The sequence below is a fragment of the Callorhinus ursinus genome, unplaced genomic scaffold (assembly GCF_003265705.2).
Source record: "Callorhinus ursinus isolate GAN/ISIS: 27379988/994484 unplaced genomic scaffold, GSC_fseal_2.0 scaffold10, whole genome shotgun sequence".
NCBI lineage: Eukaryota > Metazoa > Chordata > Mammalia > Carnivora > Otariidae > Callorhinus > Callorhinus ursinus.
In genome coordinates this window covers 53,140,990-53,162,923 of record NW_027397072.1, presented here as the reverse complement: position 1 = coordinate 53,162,923, position 21,934 = coordinate 53,140,990, and the positions used below count along the sequence as shown (strand labels likewise).

The 21,934-nt window shown below is 36.0% G+C and overlaps 1 protein-coding gene across 2 annotated transcripts in view; it reads left to right on the top strand.

Annotated features, from left to right (window-relative positions):
- Positions 1–12: 12 nt before the first annotated feature.
- The window catches only part of GMCL1 (germ cell-less 1, spermatogenesis associated), a 36,543-nt gene continuing 14,621 nt past the window's right edge, over positions 13–21,934 (top strand). The window contains exons 1-10 of one of the 2 annotated variants that reach the window (XM_073897616.1): positions 13–496; positions 5,986–6,109; positions 8,127–8,223; positions 9,312–9,409; positions 12,005–12,117; positions 12,765–12,830; positions 14,902–14,986; positions 17,340–17,430; positions 19,117–19,254; positions 21,011–21,080. In XM_073897616.1, the coding sequence (XP_073753717.1) occupies positions 237–496; positions 5,986–6,109; positions 8,127–8,223; positions 9,312–9,409; positions 12,005–12,117; positions 12,765–12,830; positions 14,902–14,986; positions 17,340–17,430; positions 19,117–19,254; positions 21,011–21,080 (1,142 nt within the window). In that variant the 5' untranslated portion in view covers positions 13–236. The remainder of the gene's footprint in view (positions 497–5,985; positions 6,110–8,126; positions 8,224–9,311; positions 9,410–12,004; positions 12,118–12,764; positions 12,831–14,901; positions 14,987–17,339; positions 17,431–19,116; positions 19,255–21,010; positions 21,081–21,934) is intronic. The other variant, XM_025868539.2, reaches the window with a different exon arrangement.

Genomic DNA, 21,934 nt, shown 5'->3' with positions numbered 1-21,934 from the left:
GCGCTTTGTTGCGAAAGCTAGGGGGCGAGGTCCTGCGGTCCCGGCGCGCCGCGCGGCGGGCGGGGCGGAGGATGGAGGCGATAGCGTCCGCTGCAACGGTTGGGGCTGCGCGTGCGAAGGTGGCGGTGTAGGCACCCGGGCTGGGTGGAGGCCGGCGGGAGCTGGGCCATGGCGGGAGACGGTCTCCGTTGGGCTCCCTGAGGTGCGCTCCCTGAAGTCCCGGGGAGCCGTGGTCCATGGGCTCGCTGAGCAGCCGAGTGCTGCGCCACCCGGGGCGAGCCCGAGCCCAGCAGGAGCCGGGTTCTGGGGCTGGGGGCTCGACTCGCAGGCCGGAGACTGGCGGCGATGCGGCCGGCCACGGCTTCTGTTACTGCCCGGGCAGCCGCAAGCGAAAGCGGAGCAGTGGGGCCTTCTGCTACTGCCACCCCGACTCCGAGACAGAAGAGGATGAGGAGGAAGGGGACGAGCAGCAGCGGCTCCTCAACACCCCGCGCAGGTACGTGGAGGGACGCGCCCGCACCTGTTGGGCGGTTCCAGGGCCGCGCCAGGGGACAAGCCCGGCGCCGGGTGCACTTCGGGGTGTGGTGCTCCCCAGCGGGTTAGGAGCCGACGTGCCCTTGACTGGGAAACCTGGGAGCCAGCCTGATGCGGGGCGGATGGGGAGCGCTTGGGAGACGCTTGGGTTCTGGATTATAAACCACAGACGCTGTCCGAGTGGTATGGTATTACAGCCCCAAGATGAGGCTGGCAAACGCCAAGCCAGAGCTTGGGCCTCATTAAACCTTAGACTGGAACGGCCGGCTGGCCTTCCGTAATACACCTTTGTCCTCTCTGAGTGGGTGGCAGGAGAATGAGTTGTTGTGCATCCGGTTACCTTAAGGGCACCCCTACTGTCGTCCACCAGTGTAAAGGGAAGTGATTACATACGCGAGGAGTTCTCCTTAACTGTAAAGGTTAGGTTTATCAATAGTGTACATTTGTTCCTTACTAGGAACGAAGTCTTTCAGAGTCTCCAGTACTTGAACGTTGACCGGGGATGTGTGTAAGCCAGTGCTGCAGCTTGCTTAACCTTTTTTCAGAGTTGAGTTGAAAAACAGGATGTTTACTTGTGAATTAGAAAATTAGAATGCGTAGAATGTTTTCACATAAAGCAATCTGGTTGCTTTTTTTTTTTTTAAAGATCATCAGTGGGGTCACATAAGTGTAATTTTTTTAAATGAAACTTTAAAAAAAAGATTGAAAAACTTTGCTACACAAGTGTAACTTATTGTAAAATAAAAGTATTATGGGTAACCTGTGTTAATGGTTTGATATCTAAAGGTCTTTCATACAGTTTTATGTGTGAAAGCTTGTATTTATTTACAAAAATGGAACCACCGCCCCCCACCTTTTTGGAGAGTCAGTCTAGTATATAAAGAGCTCAGATTATGAGTTCTAGTCTGGATTCTGTGCTTAATAGCCTTAATTCCTCATAAGTGAAATGGAGATGCTAATACTTGCCTTTTAGGGTTTGACAAATACTAGATTGTGTATAATGCACAGTTCCTGGCAGTGTTGAGGTACTCAGTAAATGTTATGTTTCTTTGATAAATTGGCCCCCTTTATCATTACAAAATGTCTCACTTTATCCCTGGTAGTATTTCCACTATTACTTTCTTTTGATAAGTGTTTAAAAGGTATATCTTTTCCATTGTTTCCTTTTTTACCTGTATCTTTATATTTATAATACGTATCTTGTAGAGAGCATATGAGTTGGGTCTAGCTTTTTTTTTAATCCTTTAGGATAATTTCTGCCTTTTAATTATTATTTAGACCACTTATATTTAATGTCATTATTAAAATCTATGTCAGGGTCCATTCAAAAGAGAAATTATGCTGCAATTTGAACAGGGAAAATTTAATATAACATTTATTAGCAAGTAATGGGGAATTAACTACTGAAGGTAAACTACTGAGATAAAGAGATCTCTAAAAATATACAGGAATAGAGGATATAAGGGTGCAATCACAACTTCTCAGATTGAGACAGAATACCCAAGGAAGGAACAAATTTGGAATATAGCCATCTTTTTCCAACTGAGATTAAGATATTGGAGATGGTGTGGCTGTAGCCCACCCTAGTTGGTAGAAAAGTTTGCTGAGATGTGGTAGGCTAAGGCGGGCAAGCAGGCAGCTGCCCATTGGGATGCCAACAAACTTGCTTGGAGCCTGTCTGGCCGACAGAGCCAAAAATATTTACTGTCCAGATCTTTATAGAAAAACTTTGCCAACCCCCTGAACTACATGAGTATACTGGAATGGAAAGTCTTTAAAGCAAACCCTTATTAGAAAATACATTTAGAATTTAGTATGTTTTGTATCAGTGGAAGAGGCCTGGCTCTTCAGCCCAGCATGGGTGAAGGGTGTAAGAAAATATTAAGACCTAGAAATTTGAATGTTGGCACCAGTTATGCTCCCTGAAGGTTGTCTGATGTGCTCTCCCACCGACCAACTACTCCATGAAAAGCTTTGCCTTCCAAGCCCACCTTCCACTTCATTCACACCTTTTGACAACTGTATTTTTTACTTTTACATTAACATAACTGTTAAAACTCAGCTGTTCTGCAACCAGATCTTGGGTGTTTGCTGTGCCTAGACCATCTTTAAATTTTGAAACTTGGTAAACAGTATTTGTTGTTAGAACTATGTAAATACTGTTCGCTGCAAAGTCAAGTAGTGTGGTAAGATTATAAATGATACTTCCTGAGTGCAATGTCACAACTCCTTGTTTTTCTTTTTTTTTTTTTTCTCTTTTTCCTTGTTTTTCTATTGGAGAAATTTTCTAACCTCACATTTAAGTGCAGTCTATTTTCTAAGTTCCATCAAGTGCTCAAAGTCAGGCCCTGTTTTCATTTGTATGTTATTGCAATAGTTCCCTTTTTTGTATTGCTTTTTTATTAGAGTTTCTAACTGCCTCCCCCCTCCTCATCATTGACAAAAATATTCCTTCATTATATATCCAGGTTTTCCTATCTTTCCAAACACATTTTCATGGCATCCTCCTCCAAACCCAAGCCACCCCCCACCCCAAGGTCCCTTCATCTTCCTGTTTCATTCTGGATCCATTGCTCTCCAGGTCTGGGCTTATCCTGGGACTTAATTTTACCACATCTCTAGGATTGGATCTACTGTTTTCTGCAGCCTGGGTCTTTTTCTTTCTCACCCATTTTAGGGAACTGCATCCTTGCATATTTTCCTCAGAAAGGGTGCAAAAGGAGGTAATTTGTGCTTACCTAAATGTAAATTTAGTCTTTCACTTTATTCATCCTTTGGGTATGGAAATATAAAGTAACTTCGTGTCCTTGATGATACTACTTCATTGTCTTCTAGCCTACAGTGTTGATGAGAAATAGGATGCTGGTCTAATTCTCTTTTCTTTGTAGGTGAGGTTTTTTTTCCTCTGGAAATTTTGGAATTTTTTTCTTTGGTATTTTGGAATTTAACTAGAATGTGCTTAAGCGTGGGCTTTTTAATTGCCTCAGTACTTGGTTGATCCTTACAATCTGGAGACTAGTTTGGAGAAATTTTCTTCCATTAATTTCTTCCATGATTTCCTTTTTCCTGTTATCTTTGTTTTCTCTTTCTTGGACTCCTCTTAACCAGATTTTGGATTTCTTGGATTGTACCTCTTTCTCTTTTCTTTTTTTTCCTTTCTAGGTCCTTTTTGCTTTATATTCTGGGAAATTTCCTTAACTTTCTCAGTCAGCCTCTGTTTCGGCTTTGTAATTTCTGTAACCGTGGTTTTAGTCTCTAAGAGCTCTTTTTTCCCTTGTTTCCTTTATCATAGTATCCTGTTGTTTTATAAATGTAATAATCTCAGATATTTAGATATACTAATTTTAGGGTGTTTTAAGTTCTCTTTTCCCTAATTAATATATTTCCTCTGGGGCCAGTTTCTCTTTTTAATAGTCTTTAATCCTCCTAATTCTCTTCATGTTGGGTCATTCTTGGTTGTCTGTTTATATTTAAGAATGAAACTGGTTGTGTGTGTGTGTGTGTGTGTGTGTGTGTGTGTGTGTTCTAATTGAGTAAATAGATCTATTTCTACTAAGCCTTCCCTTTAAGTAGGAAGGCTGATCACTAAATGGGGTGGGGCATGCTTTGTTTTAGAGCAGAGATTCCCAAACTTTTTTTGTTCACAGCACCCTTAGTGTCTCAGTAATTTTTTTCTTGGTACCTCTGGTCCTAAGGAAATATCTCATAGTAAGGTTCAAACTACTTGCTTAATAGTAGTAGATAGCATGGTATCTGAAAGATGTTGCTGTGTTGTTTCCATTGAATATAAAATACTATACACGCATCCCTGAGTTTGATATGATCCTCCAGGTGCTTTGACACATAGTTTGGGGACCATGATTCGGGGTGAATGGGTTAAGAGCTCACAGGCTACAGATTCCTCAAATACCAGAATGAGGACTGCTTTGTCTGGGGTGTCAATACCTGCACTGAAGTCTTAGCTTTTCCTGATAGATTTGTCCTCTCCTTCCTAGAAGAGCCTTGGGATCGTTATGCCTGAGTTATCTGTACCCTGGCTGTCTGTATTCTGTGTTCATGCATTGTGGAAGAGGCCATTAGGGGAACATGTTTCCCCATTTGCAGCCTCACTTTTGCCTTTTGTTTCTTCTGAGACCCCTCCCCTAAACCCACACAGGTTTCTGAAGGGCAGATGGGCGTCAGCCTCCATCCTAGACCTTCATGATGGGCTGTGGCTTCTGCTGCTTTTTTCTATTGCATTTTATTTTCTAACTTCCACATCCATCGAATTCTCTCATCAGGTGATAAGCCCACCCTTACTTTCTGCTGTTGTGGTCTTAATCCTTTCTGTACTTTTAATCTTTTAGTGTCATTTGGGGATGGTGCCATCAGGAACTGGAAGCTGTATTGTCCCATTTATTTCTCACGGTAACCCAATAAAGTGGTTACTACTAATATCCTCTTTATATCTGAGGCAAGTGAGGGACTCAAACCCAAGTCTCTCTACCACCAAAGCATGTGCTGTTTTTACTGTCTGTTGGGAAGACATGTCAAACCACTGGTTCACGACACCATTGAAACAATTACTTCATTTTTTAAAAGATTAAAAGTTTTTAACTACCAAAAAAAAAAATTTTTTTTTTTTTTAACTACCAAGAAAACTGGTCAGGATTGGCCAGGAATATAAAAAAGTATTTATCGGCCTCTGCCTAGGGCTTTTCTTATTCATTGGACCATCTTGAAAAATGATTATCAAACTTAAGAAGATACATAATTCGTCTTTTAAATGAAATCTTATGCAGAAATCCCTAAGATGTGATGCTGCTCTAGTTGAAGTTAGGTGAGGATGCCCAGGGTTTACTCATCAGCTCTCTCTGGTGGCCCCGAAGACACTTCTCCATTGAGCATAGTTTTGAAAACCTTTGATGTAAGGCTGCAAACCATTTGGCTAATGGGAAGGGAAAAAAAAAGTTGTTTAGTTTAAGAATGGTTTGGTACCAAAATAAGATTAAATATAAATTATTCTAAAAATTACTTGGGTAGGTAAAATTTTTACTCTTGTTCTCCATTTTGTAGTTGCATAGAAGTATCATTGCAGTTGTATTGAGAGCCTCCATAGTACTGTTTTCTAAACGAGGAAGTAAGCAAAAATCACTGTGCTGACCTACAGGTAATTCAGTTAGTTCAACTATTACAAATTGCAAAAATGGGCCACAGTGAAAGGTCACGTGTACATGCTGTCCCATCTAGCCACTATTAACCCTCTTGGGAATAGAGTACTAGCGATAACTACTGTTATTAGTTTGTTGTGTACTAATGCAAATTTGAATATAATATCCCTCTGTTCTTTTACACAGTGGATAATTGGCTCTATTTTATAGAAATTGAACAAAAGGAGTATTTTGAGTTTTATGCAAAATCAGTAAAACATTCAGTTTTACACATATGTAATATTTGCTTTTCTTTTAACAGGAAAAAATTAAAGAGTACATCCAAATATATTTATCAAACGTTATTTTTGAATGGTGAAAATAGTGACATTAAGATTTGTGCTCTAGGAGAAGAGTGGAACTTACACAAAATATATTTATGTCAAGTAAGTATTTTATTTTTCTATTTGAGTAAAGAAGGTAGTTACTTAAAAATAGCTCACACTCTTTCAAGTCATGTTCTTTCTAATTGCATTTCACAGCAATCTCTTTACAGTAGTTGTTTAAGTCCTATCATCTCGTTCCAAAGTCTTGTTTCATCAGAAATACGGCACACAGGGCGCCTGGGTGGCTCAGATGGTTAAGCGTCTGCCTTCGGCTCAGGTTATGATCCTGGGGTCCTGGGATCGAGTCCCGCATCGGGCTCCCTGCTCAGCGGGGAGCCTGCTTCTCCCTCTGCTTCTCTCTCTCTCTCTCTCTCTGTCTTTCATGAATAAATAAATAAAATCTTTAAAAAAAAAAAAAAGAAAGAAAGAAAAGAAACGGCACACACTTAGTTTGGTCTAGAAAACAGATTTTGAATTTTCCTTGTCGTACCAGCCCAGCAAATACCTTTTTGTCATTACTTCATTAAGGTTCTTATTTTGGTGCCTTTCGTTGACAAAAGGGAAAAAAGTTAGGGGAAAAATGTCTAAAGTTAAGATTGCTGAATTTGTTTATTTTGTATATAATTATTTAAATTGGATGAATTTAGCCAAAATGTTATTTTGTAGATATGATTGATTGAAAGCGAATGGAAAGTTCTTGACACTTACTCTTCTTTCCTTCTGGAAAATGCAGTTAAAGACAAAACCCAGCAAATACAGACTAATTCATTTAGCTGATATACCTATTTGGTTTGTGTGCTGAAAATATTACCATCTGCCACCCCATTGTAAAGATTCAAAACTCTCAAAATGAAAGAAAATATTGCTCTAATGGCTCAAATATTTTACTCATTTATTATTTCATCAAATCTATCTATTCTTTCTTCAAATCATTGTTCTAGGCACTAGGAATAGAACAGTGAACAATTTAGTTTCTATCCTATGGCTTTTATATTTTCTCTCTTCTTCACCATTTGACAATAATTACTGGTAAGACAGTATAGTATAAGATTTCAGTAGAAATATTTTAAAAAAACTTTTTCTATAACATTTTAATTATAGTGTTTTTTATTTAATTTTTTTGAACAGGGTACTTCGGCTTGAAGTTTATAGCTCAGGGAATATATCAGAATATTGGTCTCAACTTGAGGATAGGGTCCATACCTTTTTTTTAATCACTGAAAGCAGTTTTGTGAATTTAAGGATGAGAATGCCTCAGTGAAGGCTTTCCCTCTCAAGAGAAACTGTATTGATTATAGTGCAAGCCACATGCTAAAATATAGTAAGCCCCCTAAGGACAGAAACAATGTCTGTTTTGTTTACTGCTGTATTCACAGTGCCTTATACATACTAAGTATTCATTGAAATTAGTTAATATTTGATCTAGTCCAAAGTAATTCTAATTATGAGAGGTACTATCTAGAAGGTAACTAAAGACTTCATCCATTTTGGTACCTTACCAAGAATTTAGGTCCATTCTGGAATTTTCTGATTAGTTAAAACTAAACTTTAGATTTATCCTAATTTCTGGGGATCATCCCATTTACAGCCACTAACACAGTAAGGATTCAACAGTAGGAAAGTTCTTAGTCTTCACTCCTCAGTATATGATTATGTATTCACCTTGTGTGTTGTCATATATTTATAAGAGTCTTAAATACATATGTTTTCTAAGCTTGAATTTAAAATGTCATTGAGAAGGAAAACACATACCTGTAATAGACTCAGAAATTGTTTTAACTAAATAAAAAAATTAATGTAAGTTTCAAATAGTAATATAGGAATTCAGTTCAGATAGTAATATGAGAATTTGGTTTAGTTTTCATTAAATTAATCCTAAACAAAGTATTTTGACATACCTCAAGTTCCGTAATTTCATTTTCCTGTAGACATGTTTAACAACTCTTTTTCTCCTGAAATAATAATGGATTCATTTTGATAGAAGGGTTGCTTGGAATTAGAAATGGGAAAATAATTTGGAAGACACAGAAAGTACTAGATAATTGTTTTTGTTTTTTGTTTTTTGTGTTTTTTTAAGTCTGGCTACTTTTCTAGTATGTTCAGTGGTTCTTGGAAAGAATCCAGCATGAATATTATTGAACTGGAGATTCCGGACCAGAATATTGATATAGAAGGTAACCACCACCATATTTACTATTATGCAAAAAGTGTAACATAACCTTTTTATTCTTTTGGTAGAAAATAAATATTTTCTTCCAACCTCGTAGGCTAGGAGAAAAGCTCCATTTAACACCCTAGAGTGTCAGCTTTGTATTGATTTGCCCCATAGTTTTTGTCAATTCTGTTCTATCTGTCCCTAATCTACTTAGTCATGTAGGCCTTATCAGTCTGTTTACTTATGTTTGTAAATATAGCTGCCTGGGATATGGAGGATATAGGGTGAAGAAAGGAAGAGTATGTTTTTAAAAATTACATAGAAAAGCTGGTAAATAATGTTTATTGATTATTCCCCATGCATGAAGACTTTCTCTGGGAACAGTAGGGTATGAATCATGTAATTGGTGTTTTAGAGCTCTGAGTTCTTAGAAGAGGAAGCTGAAGCCCAGAGAATTTAGGGACTTATTTTAGGTCTCAGCACTTTAGTGAGCCTCAGTCAGCCTGTAGTTCTCCTAATTCCTGTTCCAGTGCTCATCCTCGGCTCCCCTCTGTGATTGTCCAAGTGTAAGTACCCAGTACTCACAACATAGGCAAAGAGAAAAGTTAAGGATGTTTGTAAACACCCACAAGAGTGGCAGTGGAGAGAAGGAAGGGCAGGTCTAGATAGCTGTGGTGGTTGGGGGAGAGTGTGGCGTGGAGAGGACCAGGAGCTATTCCCCACTCCCCAGGAATGAAGCCCTGAAAGCACGAGGGTTAAGATTATCATTGGGGTATGTGGACTTAATGATTGGTCTATTCAGGGTATCTTTATAAAACTTTTTCCAAGGGTGTCTTATTTCTGACCACCAACTAATGTCAAGATTAGATGCAGAAGAATCTAGCTCTGTTAGGTTGAATAAATGGAAATTTGTGACATTATTATTAAATTAGCACCATTAATCAGTAACCATTATTAGCATTTTAATTAGCGATACTCTCTTATCCTTTTATGTACATCCTAAATTTAGACATATATTTTAGAGTATAAAGACAGTCGTCGTTATTTTTGTAATACTTTCATAGATATTACTGTTATTTCATTCCCCGGATCTACTTTTGCTTTCAGCACTGCAGGTTGCATTTGGGTCACTGTATCGAGATGATGTCTTAATAAAGCCCAGTCGAGTTATTGCCATTTTGGCAGCAGCTTGTATGTTGCAGTTGGTAAGTATGCACAATATTCAAAGAAAGGATCACAGTTGGATCTTTGTTTCAAAGTATCTATTCTAAAAACAAAAATAAAGCTTAGCTTTTTAGTTTTTAAAATAAAAATGAAATGTGTAAATATGTCATTTGTGATAAGTCATTTAAGAAGCTTAACCAAAAAAAATACTACTAATAAAATACTTAATGAAAACCAATTTATTGGGGCGCCTGGGTGGCTCAGTTGGTTAGGCGACTGCCTTCAGCTCAGGTCATGATCCCAGGGTCCTGGGATCGAGCCCTGCATTGGGCTCCCTGCTCAGGAGGAAGCCTGCTTCTCCCTCTCCCACTCCCCGTGCTTGTGTTCCCTCTCTCGCTGTCTCTCTCTCTGTCAAATAAATAAATAAAATCTTAAAAAAAAAAAGACCAATTTATTATAGCTGAGGGGGTCATCATGTCTGTGTAAGATATGAATGCAAGCTATTTCAGTGTAGATACCTTAGAATTACTATAATGTAAGAATTGACTTGTCTAAGTTCATTTACAGATTTCTATTCATTAGTGATTTATCTTGACTTGTTAAGCAGATCACTTATGATTACTAATTCATTTAGGTCATGAGTTTGAAAAACATTGAGAGCTTACTTTGTCAACTTTTTCTTAATTATGAAATAATGTGGTAAACCACATAAATATATATATAATCCATTGGTAGAACGACAGATTTGTTCTTTCAACAGAAATATATTGAGCAATGTGTCAAACTAGGCATAGGAATCCAAAGGTAAATTAAGACATAGTCCCAACCTTCAGGGAAGTCACAGTGTAATGTGTGTGTGGAATGGGGCCAGGAGGGTTGATAAACAGACCCAGAGACAAAGTAAGAACTATCCAGTATTATAGGTATGATAATAAACATCCTGTTGGATTTAACGGATGAACAGAGGGAGTGGTCAGTTCTACCTGGTAGTGCAAAGAAGGAAATTGAGTCTTGAAAACTGAAAATGTATTTATCTTGCAAAGAAAGAAGAGGGGATGGAAGCATTTTATACAGAGTAAATTAATACCCAGAGATGTGAAACAGTGGAGGATCAGAGAATCTGAGTGGAACATGGCCCTAGCACAGACATAAGAAGCTCTAGCACAATCAAGGAAGCGTTGTTGAGAAGGCGGCAGAGGCCAGATTATGAAAATCCCTCTCTACCTTTTAAGAAGTTTAGGCTTTATATATAGGTACTTTGGGAAGATTTTTTTAAATTATTTTACTTATTTGAGAGAGCTAGCATGTGAGTGGGAGATGAGGCAGAGGGAGAGAATCCTCAAGCAGACTCCCTTCTGAGTGTGGAGCCCCACATGGGGCTTGATCCCATGACCCAAGAGACCGTGACCTGAACGGAAACCTAGAGTTGAACGCCCAACTGACAGAGTCACCCATGTGCCCCCTTTTGGAAGCTTTTAATCAAAGAAAAGACAGTTGTGTTTTAGAAAGAATACGTCAGAAATAATGTGAAGGATGTATTGAAGAAAAGATGAGTACATTAGAGACAAAATCTTATTGCAGTAGCCCAAGTGAGGGTTTAAAGTAGGGCAGTAGCAATAAGCATGAAGAGGAAAAACTGGATCACAAAAGATTAATCAGGGATAATCCACTGGACTTGGTGACAGCCAAGATGTTAAGAGGAACTTGGAAGGGGCTGGGTGAAGGGGTATTCTCAAATGACTTTCAGGTAAGTTTAAAATCCTAATGGGGTTAGTATTTTATTTTGATCTTTATAAAAAGTTGTTTCCTTTTCTGTGATATTTGCATACTTATTTATTTGAAGTATTAGTAAATAGCTCGCTCAATATATTTAGCTGAGATCATTTGATTTTTTAAATGTTGTCATCCTTTCAATACTTATTTTCAACAAGTGCACTTTATTTTCTAACTTTAGCCCTTTTGGTTTTGTCTGAAATCCATTTTCTGCATTATCTTTATGACTTAACTAACTAACTTAATAATATACTTGCATGATGAATATATTTCAGAAATTTAGGTAAAAAGTGACATTCTTTCCATATATTAAATAAAATTAGTTCATTTGAAATCTTACATATAAACATTTTAGATTAATATTTCAATGTAAATGTATTTGTTTTAGGTGCATCTCTTAGAAATTGATAAGTGTTTTATACTTTAATAAACATTTTCTGATGATTCATACTGTTTACTTGCCTAGCTCCATCACATGGTTGACTGAACATGTTAAATAAAATGTAAAAAGAACAGACAAACCAGATACAATGCTGCTTAATTTTGCAAGGTCCCAGAGAGGGGAAGAATAAAAAAGAAAGAGAATAGCAATATTCATCTCTACTTTACTGCCTTACTGCTTTTATCCCCTACATTCTGTTTTTCAATTCCGAGTATTTAGTTGAATACTTGCTGGATTTTTTTTTTTTTTCAGTATTTTTACTGGACTTAAAAATTTAGGCTTGCTGCACTTAAATGAGTTTTCTTTCTTTTCTTTCTTTCTTCCTTTTTTTTTTTTAACTTTTTAATATGTACAAGCACATATTCAGAGCTAATTTTTCCCACGTGAAATGGGCCTTTCCAGTGCTTATTTATATTTACAGGATGGTTTAATACAGCAGTGTGGTGAGACAATGAAGGAAACAATTAATGTGAAAACTGTATGTGGCTATTACACATCAGCAGGGACCTATGGATTAGATTCTGTAAAGAAAAAGTGAGTTACCTTTTTTATTTTTCCTCCCATCCCACTTGTGGGAATTTGGCTTCTTTGGTTTCTTAAGAGAATGTATAGCTGTAAGAAAGAAAGAAAAAAACAGATAGAGGACTAGAATTTTGTTATAAAAAGTCCTTTTTTACATTTGGATGAATTAGTAAATTCCTTGAAAGTGTTGTCTTTGTAAGTGACCATGGGTGGGTTATACATGTTTATATGTGGCTTATAAAAACTCTGGTCACTCTTTATAGTGCGTTTTCTATTAATATTTTTTAAGTAGTAGGCATCATAGACATTATATCAATACACCTACTGGCAATGTTTTTAATTCCTAAGAATTGTAGTACCCATTTTCAAATTAGAAAGAAGTTAATAGAAGTGTGCAAGCCCCTTCATAAATGATGTAACACCAACTTGAAATGATGTTTTCTTAAGTAGAAATGCTCTTATTAACATAAGGTAATGTTTCCTTAATAACTGCTGACAAAAACAATACTAAATTTTTGGTTGTTAAATTTAAAAATTTGAGCATGTTCTGGCAAGACTAATTGTTTTTATTTTAACTGTGAGTCCTACCAAATAAGTCATAAATACATGATATGTCATTTATGTATCATGTAAAAAATAATTCCATGTTTTAATTTCAGGTGCCTTGAATGGCTTCTGAACAATTTGATGACTCACCAGAATGTTGAACTTTTTAAGGAACTCAGGTATTTTAATTTTAAATGACCTTATAATTAATCATCCTAAAATAATGTTTATTTGTTCAAGTATGCATTTGCTTTATACAAAAATACATTACTTATGAAAAGTGAATAATTTAATGAAAGGTATCTTGACATCTATGAACTGAAGAAATGCTTCATAGATTTCTTTGTCATAAATAATATGTATATTATGTCTACTATTTTAACCAATTTTAATAGAAAAATTCATTGTTACTATAAAACTATAGAAAAATAAGTGTTACCTCACTTTTGCTGGGCTCTTAGAGAATGTAAAAATTTATTTAAAAACCATCTTTACCATTGCAAAATTAAGTTTTAAAGATTTTATTTTAAGTAATCACACCCTACATGGGGCCTGAACTCACAATCCTGAGATCAAGTCTCATGCTCCAACTGAGCCAGCCAGGCACCCCGGCAAAATTAAGTTTAAGGAAGTTGTTTTAAACTTTTTGGTAGGCCTGATGAAGTTAAATTCACAATCAGGAGACGAAACATGAGAGACTATGGACTCTGAAAAAGAAACTGAGGGTTCTAGAGGGGAGGGGGGTGGGGGAATGGGTTAGCTTGGTGATGGGTATTAAAAAGGGCGTGTTCTGCATGGAGCACTGGGTGTTGGTGTTATACGCAAACAATAAATCATGGAACACTACATCAAAAACTAATGATGTATGGTGATTAACATAATAAAAAAATCTTAAAAAAAAGAATAGCATCTATTATTATTCCTTCCTGCCTTCCTTCTTCCCTTCCTTCCTGCCTGCCTTACTTCAACAAACACTTCCTGAATGTCCACTCTATATGAAGGCTGTGAAGGATGCAGAGATGATTATGTCATGGTTTCTGCCCTCAAAGAGATCATTCCTGTGATGTCAATTTTACTGCGTTTTTTTGTTGTTGTTTTTTTTTTTACAAGTATGGGTGTGGAAGTGGTGGGGAAAAAGACAAACATTTTTATGTTTAAATACAATGTGGAATAGAGAGAATTCAAGTTTCTTTGAGGAAATGAAATACAAGAAGTAGTAGAAATGTTATTTTTATGGCTAGACCATCTCCTGGATTCCTGGGTCCTGTCCTTTCCTCTGCCCTTAGGATGTACTTTGGTAGAAAAGTTTGAGAAGTATTTTTCTACCAAAAAAATCATTACCTAAAGATGTCAAGGTATAAACAAAGCTCTGCATTATGTTTGGTTTGAAAATCATCAGGGCGCCTAGGTGGCTCAGTCAGTTAAGCATCTGCCTTCGGCTCAGGTCGTGATCCCAGGGTCCTGGGAGCAAGCCCTGAGTCCCGGCTCCTTGCTCAGCAGGGAGCCTGCTCCTCCCTCTCCCTTTCTGCCTGACGCTCCTTCTGCTTGTTCTCTCCATCTCTCTCTCTCTCAAATAAGTAAAATCTTTTAAAAAAGAAAGAAAGAAAATCATTAGAAACTAATTTTTTTTCTTTTTGTAATTTCTCATTGAATTCTTTCAAAAAGAAGATAAATTGTAGTGGTCATCTTAAAAACCTAGATGTTCTTCTGGCTTTTTATGGCTTAAAGGAAGTGGGAAAAAACAGCTGGTGATATAATTTCCACTCTAAATTTAAACTGATACATATTTCTTGATCTTACTCTTTAATAGTAATGAAAACATGTTTTATGACTAAGCAGTTAAGCGTCAGTGTTAAAGGTTACTTTGAAGATAAAGATGTTTCAGTGAATTTTGACAAGTGTCTTTTTTTTTTAAACAATGAATGCGCAGGAAAGGCAAAACAGGAACACTGCCACTTTATCAGAGCATACTAAAAGTTATCTCATTGAGACCTTGTTTTAACTTGATTAATCAGCAAATCAAAGCCTTGTTTTCCTGTAAGTTCAAAGAAAGACCTTTCATAGTATACTATCTGAATTAAAAGTATCCTTGTGTTCAGATAGGTTATTTCTGTCTAAGATTCTTTGTGTTGGGCAAAAAGACTGATGACATTTTCTTTTCATTAAAAAGACTTAAATTTTTTAGTTTCACCAGGGTGTTTTAGCCTGTGCATGAGAATAAACTCACTACCTCTATTTTATCTTTTCTAGTATAAATGTCATGAAACAGCTCATTGGTTCATCTAACTTATTTGTGATGCAAGTGGAGATGGATGTATACACAGCTCTTAAAAAGGTATTGACATAGTATGTATGTAAGGGCATCACCTCAGCATTACTTATAATAGTGAAAAACTGGAAACAGCTAGTGTCCAGTGGTTAAGGAATGGTGTAAATGTAAGAAATATGCCAAAATGTTAAAAAAAAATATTTGTTTAGGGATTTGCTGTCATGAATGATTTTAATTTCATTCTTTATACTTGTCAACATTGAAAGTACAATAGCCAGTTATTTTACCAGCAAAATGGATTTATTTGGGAATAGTAGAGCAATTGGAATTTGGTACATGTAAGCCATGACAAACCATAGGCAATCCAGACCTCAAAGGAGAGGAACATTACTTTATTGAAACTACTTTGAATGAAAGGAAAGTCCATTGGAGGAAAGCTAGAGTTCCTTGTTGACTGAGTTGTGGTGTCTTCTTATTGGCTGAGCTTGTTGCTGGGCAAGAAGAAATTCTTCCTTTCTCCTACTAGAGTAGTAAAGTTGGCTTCTTCCTGTTGGGAATGCAAGTTACCTCTCTTACTGTTGGGTCTGCAATTGACGATAAGTGGTGGGCCATGAGAGCTTGCATCCTTTTCCTTTTGTTTGGTTTTACATACTTTTCTATCCTAGGAATATGTTCCTGTTTTTTTTCCCAGATTTTTTTCAACAACAAGCATGCTATTGTTATGTTATTTACATAATCAGAAATGTTAAATATTTTATATGGTTTTCAGAAATGTTTTCAGAGTTGAATTAATGACTTTATGATGAAATTTTCACTTTTTCTAGAAAATGGTGCAATTTTTTAAAGACCTTATTTGCACTTCAGGCATATGTTTCTTTTCATCCTTTTGAAAGGTTTTAACATCTTTAATATAATTTTATTTTCACAACTCTGAAGAGGCAAATCAGCTATTATTCTTGTTCTGTAGATGTAGGACTTAGAACTCTTTACAGTTACTAAGGGCAGACTTGAGGTAGAACCCAGCGTTGTGAGTCTTAGTTCATTGCTTTTCCCTGAATATTATTCACTGAATAATTTTGCCTTTAGCCTTTTGTCCCCAGCAACAGAATCTCCTTTAACACAGCTTTGAAATCTGAGAATGAGATACCTTCTAAGTTATATCATTGCAATTGCTTATTGTGTGGTAGAGATGAGATTCTATTACTGTTTTTTTTTTTTCAAGGAAGTTTAGTAACTGAGTTATGTAATCATTGAAGGAAGGGTAGACAGGCCATTTCTGTCTCTGAGCCAGTGGTAACGTTCATTGTTTCCTATTGTTGTAATTGCTTTTATGCCAGTAATGGTAAGTGCTTACTGTGTGCCAGGCACTATTCAAAGTAAGTGACACATAATAATTTTTTTAATGTCCTATGATGTATCATGTTCATTTTGTAAATGAAGAAATTAAGGCCCCGAGAAATTAGGTAATTTGTCCGCCTGTTAATTGTTAGGGCCAGGATTTAAAAGTCCATGCTCCTAACTACTCTGTATACTGTCTCAACAGTAATAAAACAGTGAGAAACTCCTTTTTCTCTTATTTAATAAGTTATTATTAAATCTATTAAATTATATTAAATAATTAAGATTATTTTTATAACATTACACAATAATTAGCAAAATTGAGTTGAGTAGAATAAATTAGTGTAAAATTATTAATGTAATATATATATTAAACCTTTACCATTTTAATTGTGAAACTATACTGCATCGGAGGCCATAAATACTTTTCAGGAATTCATCTGTTCTTTATCACACATTGTTTTAGTTTTTATCATTGGACCACGATTAAAGCCATGATGAGAGGGAGGGGAGGAGCAAAAGGAGAAGGAGCGAGGGAGAGAGAGAATCTTCAGCAGGCTCCACGAAGCGAAGCGTGGAGCCCAATGCAGGGCTCAGTCTCACAACCCTGAGATCATGACCTGAGTGGAAATCAAGAGTCGGACACTTAACCGACTGAGCCACCCAGGTGCCCCAAACCCATGATGAATTTAAAGCTTGTAAGCATGTTGGGGCGCCTGGGTGGCTCAGTCATTAAACGTCTGCCTTCAGCTCAGGTCATGATCCCAGGGTCCTGGGATCGAGCCCCGCATCGGGCTCCCTGCTCCGCGGGAAGCCTGCTTCTCCCTCCCCACTCCCCCTGCTTGTGTTCCCTCTCTCGCCGTGTCTCTCTCTGTCAAATAAGTAAATAAAGTCTTTAAAAAAGAAAAAAAAGAAAAAATAAAGCTTGTAAGCATGTCATATAATAGTTCTACTACTTTCAATGGTGTGTACTGGAAATCAGATTTTTTAAATATTATGTTTTAAGGTGGAAGCAGTTTGAATGTAAAATTGTAACATGATAAAATCTTACCATTTTTTTTAATTTGCTTTTTTAACCTAGTGGATGTTCCTTCAACTTGTGCCTTCGTGGAATGGATCTTTAAAACAGCTTTTGACTGAAACAGATGTCTGGTTTTCTAAGAGGAGAAAAGGTATGCCTGAAATTTTTATTGAGAACTTGGTTTGGGCATCTTTTTCATTGAAATTTATTAAAATCAGTTCCTAACTTATTTGTAGACCTAGAGAATTTTAGATCTGGTGAGGAACTTAAGCAGTTATCTAATTCAGCCCCTAATTTAAATTGAGAAAAGTAAAGCTGGGTAAGAAAAATGCCTTGCCAAGTATTAACTAAATTATTACTCCTTGAACTAACACCATAGTTTGATCCCCCAAACTATTACCTTTCCCATTTTATCACCAAGGGGTCTTGGTGATTACCTTTGTCTTTTGTTTGGCCACATTGAATTTTCTGTAACACATTAACTCTGTCTATCAGGCAACAATTCGTAACATGGGGGGCCCATCTACAGGCTTCAGTGTGTCACTAACCCCCAAAAGTATATGCAGAACTTTATATGTATGCATGTGTTCCATGCGTTTTGCAAGGTGAGAACTTCAGACCTTTTGTCAGAGTCTCAAGAGAAGACTGATCTAAAATTCATTAAGATCAACTGCTATTAAATTCTTTCTTATTGGGACAGAGGTGGGACATGAGATGTATTTATTTTTTACTTTGCTAGAACAGATAATAGGGAAAAATTCTGGGTGCAAAGAAGTGGATAAATCATAATCCTTATTACTTCATGATTTTCTTAGTTCATGGTCATTTTTGGTCCATGCATGGCCACCATTTTTGCTTATTTTTAATTGTATATTGAACCCCCACAAGTACTAGAACATTAGTAACTTCAGTCTACTCCTGTGCTTCTCTCCTGTTGTGTATCTCTGACTTTTCCAACCACTATCTTGAATTTTGTGTTTGTTATTCCCTTAAAAAAATGTTATTGCATGTCTTAATATATATAACATAATGGTGTGCTAGTAAGCTGGTCTCTGAAAAAATAATCCCTGATTTTCAGGGTTCTTAAAATTTCCATGATACAAAATCTCCCAGTGTGGTTGATTCCAGGCTACCAACATGACATCATTGCCACTGAATGCAGAGTTGAGAAGAAATGCACACCATCAGCTCCTATAAGCCAGTGCAAGCCATCTCCATCACACCACTGGACAATATATCTTTGGATTTTAGTTGTTATTGAACTATTTCAATACATGTGTTGCAAAGCAATGGCTATAGTGTCTTTGTATCTTATTTTGTATTTTAATAGAGAATTAACATATTAACTAGTAGTGTTCATCACATATAGCTAAAGCATAAATTAGATGAATCCCAAGAGACAAATCCATGTCCTTTGTATCTTATGAAGACCCTTGAGTTTGGCATTTGAGCTCTGGAGTTTCACTGGAGTGTTCAGTCCCTGGGAAAAGAGTTTCTGGAGAGATACTGTAACCCTAACTACCATTCTCAAGCCTTCCTTTCCCAAACCTTGCTGCACTGGAAGCTCCAAACTCCAGAAACTAGGTTACAACTGAATTCCCAGCCCAAAGTCCACTTGGAACCAAAATTAATTTCCTGGGGCTTCTTTCTAAGTTTCTCAAGTAGTTATCCATACTCCACAGGTTTTTATAATCTTTGAAAACTAGCTTATTTCTATTCTAATTGAATATATGTGTGTGTATATCTGTGTGTATGTCTCCCTGCCCATAAAAACATTTAGGAATAAAATAAATAGATTTGAAAAGAATGCCTATTGAATTTAAACTGTTTTTTATAGATTTTGAAGGTATGACCTTCCTTGAAACTGAACAAGGAAAACCATTTGTGTCAGTATTCAGACATTTAAGGTTACAGTATATTATCAGTGATTTGGCCTCTGCAAGAATTATTGAACAAGATTCCCTAGTACCTTCAGGTAAGAGAACATGACAAAATTATTATTTTAAGTAACATCTTTCTGATTATTATAGTAATGTATGTCATAGAAAAGAATAAAAAGAGAATAGAAATTACCCTTAATCCCAACAAGAGACACATTTTTGTACCAAAGTGAAATCATACTACATAGGTAATTTTCTGTGTTCACATTCTATATTGAGTATTTTCCCCTATCATTAAGCACTATCCAGACTTTAAATGACTCTAGTTTTCTGTGATACAGTTTTGTTTTGTTTTTTTTAAGTATGAGGAAAAAGAAACTAACCCCATCATCTAGAATGAATATCTTGGTAAATTTCTTCTAGTCCTCTTTATTAATATATATACATTAAAATAAAAACAAAAGTATAATATGTACCCCAAGTTTATATATTAATATAGATGTTCCTTAATTTGATTAACTAGTACACTATTTTAGACCAGACTTTTATTTTATTTTTTATTTTTTGAATGGGCTATATCCAGTTTATTAATATGCAAAACGAGTCTTATTCATTTTCTGAGATGCTTCACTAGGATTGTTTTGGACCCAACTTGACTTTCCCTTCTATTATGTTTTCTGGATTTTTTACCTCTAGACCAGACTTTTAAAAAATGAGTTTTGAAGTATTAGAAGTATACTTATGCTTCATTTGGTTGGGAATAAATAAAAGCAGAAAAATAAATATGGTACTAAGCCAATTCTACTTATATTATTAATAGATTTTTTAATTAAAATTTCAGTTTACATAGACCTGTGGAAATAATGATATGCTTATTAAAGGAAAAATATAATTATAACTTTTATTTCATTTAGAATAAATTAAAATCTCTTTTTAATATGTCACCTAAACCTAATATGCAAAAATTACTGTTATTTTTTTTAAAGATTTATTTATTTTAGAGAGAGAGAGATAACAAGCAGGAGGGGCAGAGGGAGAGGCAGAGAGAATCTCAGGCAGATTTTGCACAGAGCGCCAAGGTGGGGCTCTGTCTCACAACCCTGAGATTACAGCCCGAACTGAAACCAAGAATTGGATGCTTAACCAACTGCACCAACACAGGCACCCCCAAAATTATTTTTTGAGTATGCATGATTTATCTGATAATTTATCTCCCATTAATTAGTTGTTATTTTTAGATAATTTAATAAAACAATTTATTCAGTTTTCTATAAAAGTTACATAAAAACTGAAAATATTACTTTAGGTATGTTTCTTACAAAAATTAATATGAACTATGAAAAGGAAACTGTTAAATGCAAGAATCTACTTTTAACTAAAGGTTTAAATCCTAATTTAAATGCATGTAATCTGGTGCGCCTGGGTGGCTCAGTGGGTTAAGCATCTGCCTTCGGCTCGGGTCATGATCTTGGGGTCCTGGGATCGAGCCCCACATTGGGCTCCCTGCTCAGTGAGGAGCCTGCTTCTCCCTCTCCCTCTGTTGCTCCCCCTGCTTGTACTCTCACTCTCTGTCAAATAAATAAATAAATAAAATCTTTAAAAAAAATAAATGTGTGTAATCTAAGTGGAGTCTATCCTAAAGCAAAGCATAATAGCATTTACCACACTAAAAATCATTAGGCCATATTGTTATAGCATATTTGTAAAATATAAACTACCAGCTTTATTTGTTGCTATTTTAAACTTGAGTTTAGAAATGGTAACAATTTTATCAAGTTCTTAAAATTTTTAAATGCTTTATGTTCTTCAGTATTTATTATTCTTTTATGTTTATTTATTTTTATATTTTAGAATGGCTCTCTTCAGTGTACAAACAGCAATGGCTTGCTATGCTCCGGGCAGAACAAGACAGTGAGGTGGGGTAAGTATGTTAGATCATAGCATTGTTCATAAAAAAACTAACAAACCAAAAACAATGTAACTTCTGCTGTGAATTTTTAAATGCATTTATTATAGTGAAAAATCAAGAGATGTTAAAGTAGAGAAACAAGATCATTAATCAGCTTTTATTCTTATATTTCTGTAACGTTATCAGTATTATTGGAATTATCAATTAATGGAATGTTTGAGTAGTAATTTGCTGTATTTGTAAAAATTGAGTAATTCATAAAGTGTGTTTCACCTAGTGTTGTATAATGATTTTCTTTCAACATACTGAAATATTACTTGGAATAATGCTTTCACAAAGCATGATTGTCATACTTAAATATATAGGTAAAGCTAATTTTCTTATTTGTGGTGATATTATGAAATTCTGATTCTTACTAATTAGCTAATAAGTGTTTTGAAGACCTTTGAGTCTGAAATGAATTAACATAATCCAGTTATAGATGCCTGACCCAGAAGCATATGACCCCCCCAAAAAATATTTCTGTGCTTTTTTCATTTGAAGGGAAAGCAGATTATCTATTCTTTCAATGTGCTTTGCAGTTCACAGGTGTACTTCCACATTATTATTTGATCTGTATACTGGCTCCTTGGTATAGGCTGTGTGAGCAGACAATCCATCTGAGAGTGGATATGGAAGAGGCCTTAAGTTTGACTTTTTTTGCCCCTGATCTCTTTTAACCCATTCTTATACACCACAAAACCTGCTAAAATATATGACCTGGTTATGTTTATATACAAACAGTAACTCTATGAAAGTATTATACAAACTCATGGTAATGATTATGAGGTTATTATCCAGAATTCTTTGTTTCTACTTTATTTATA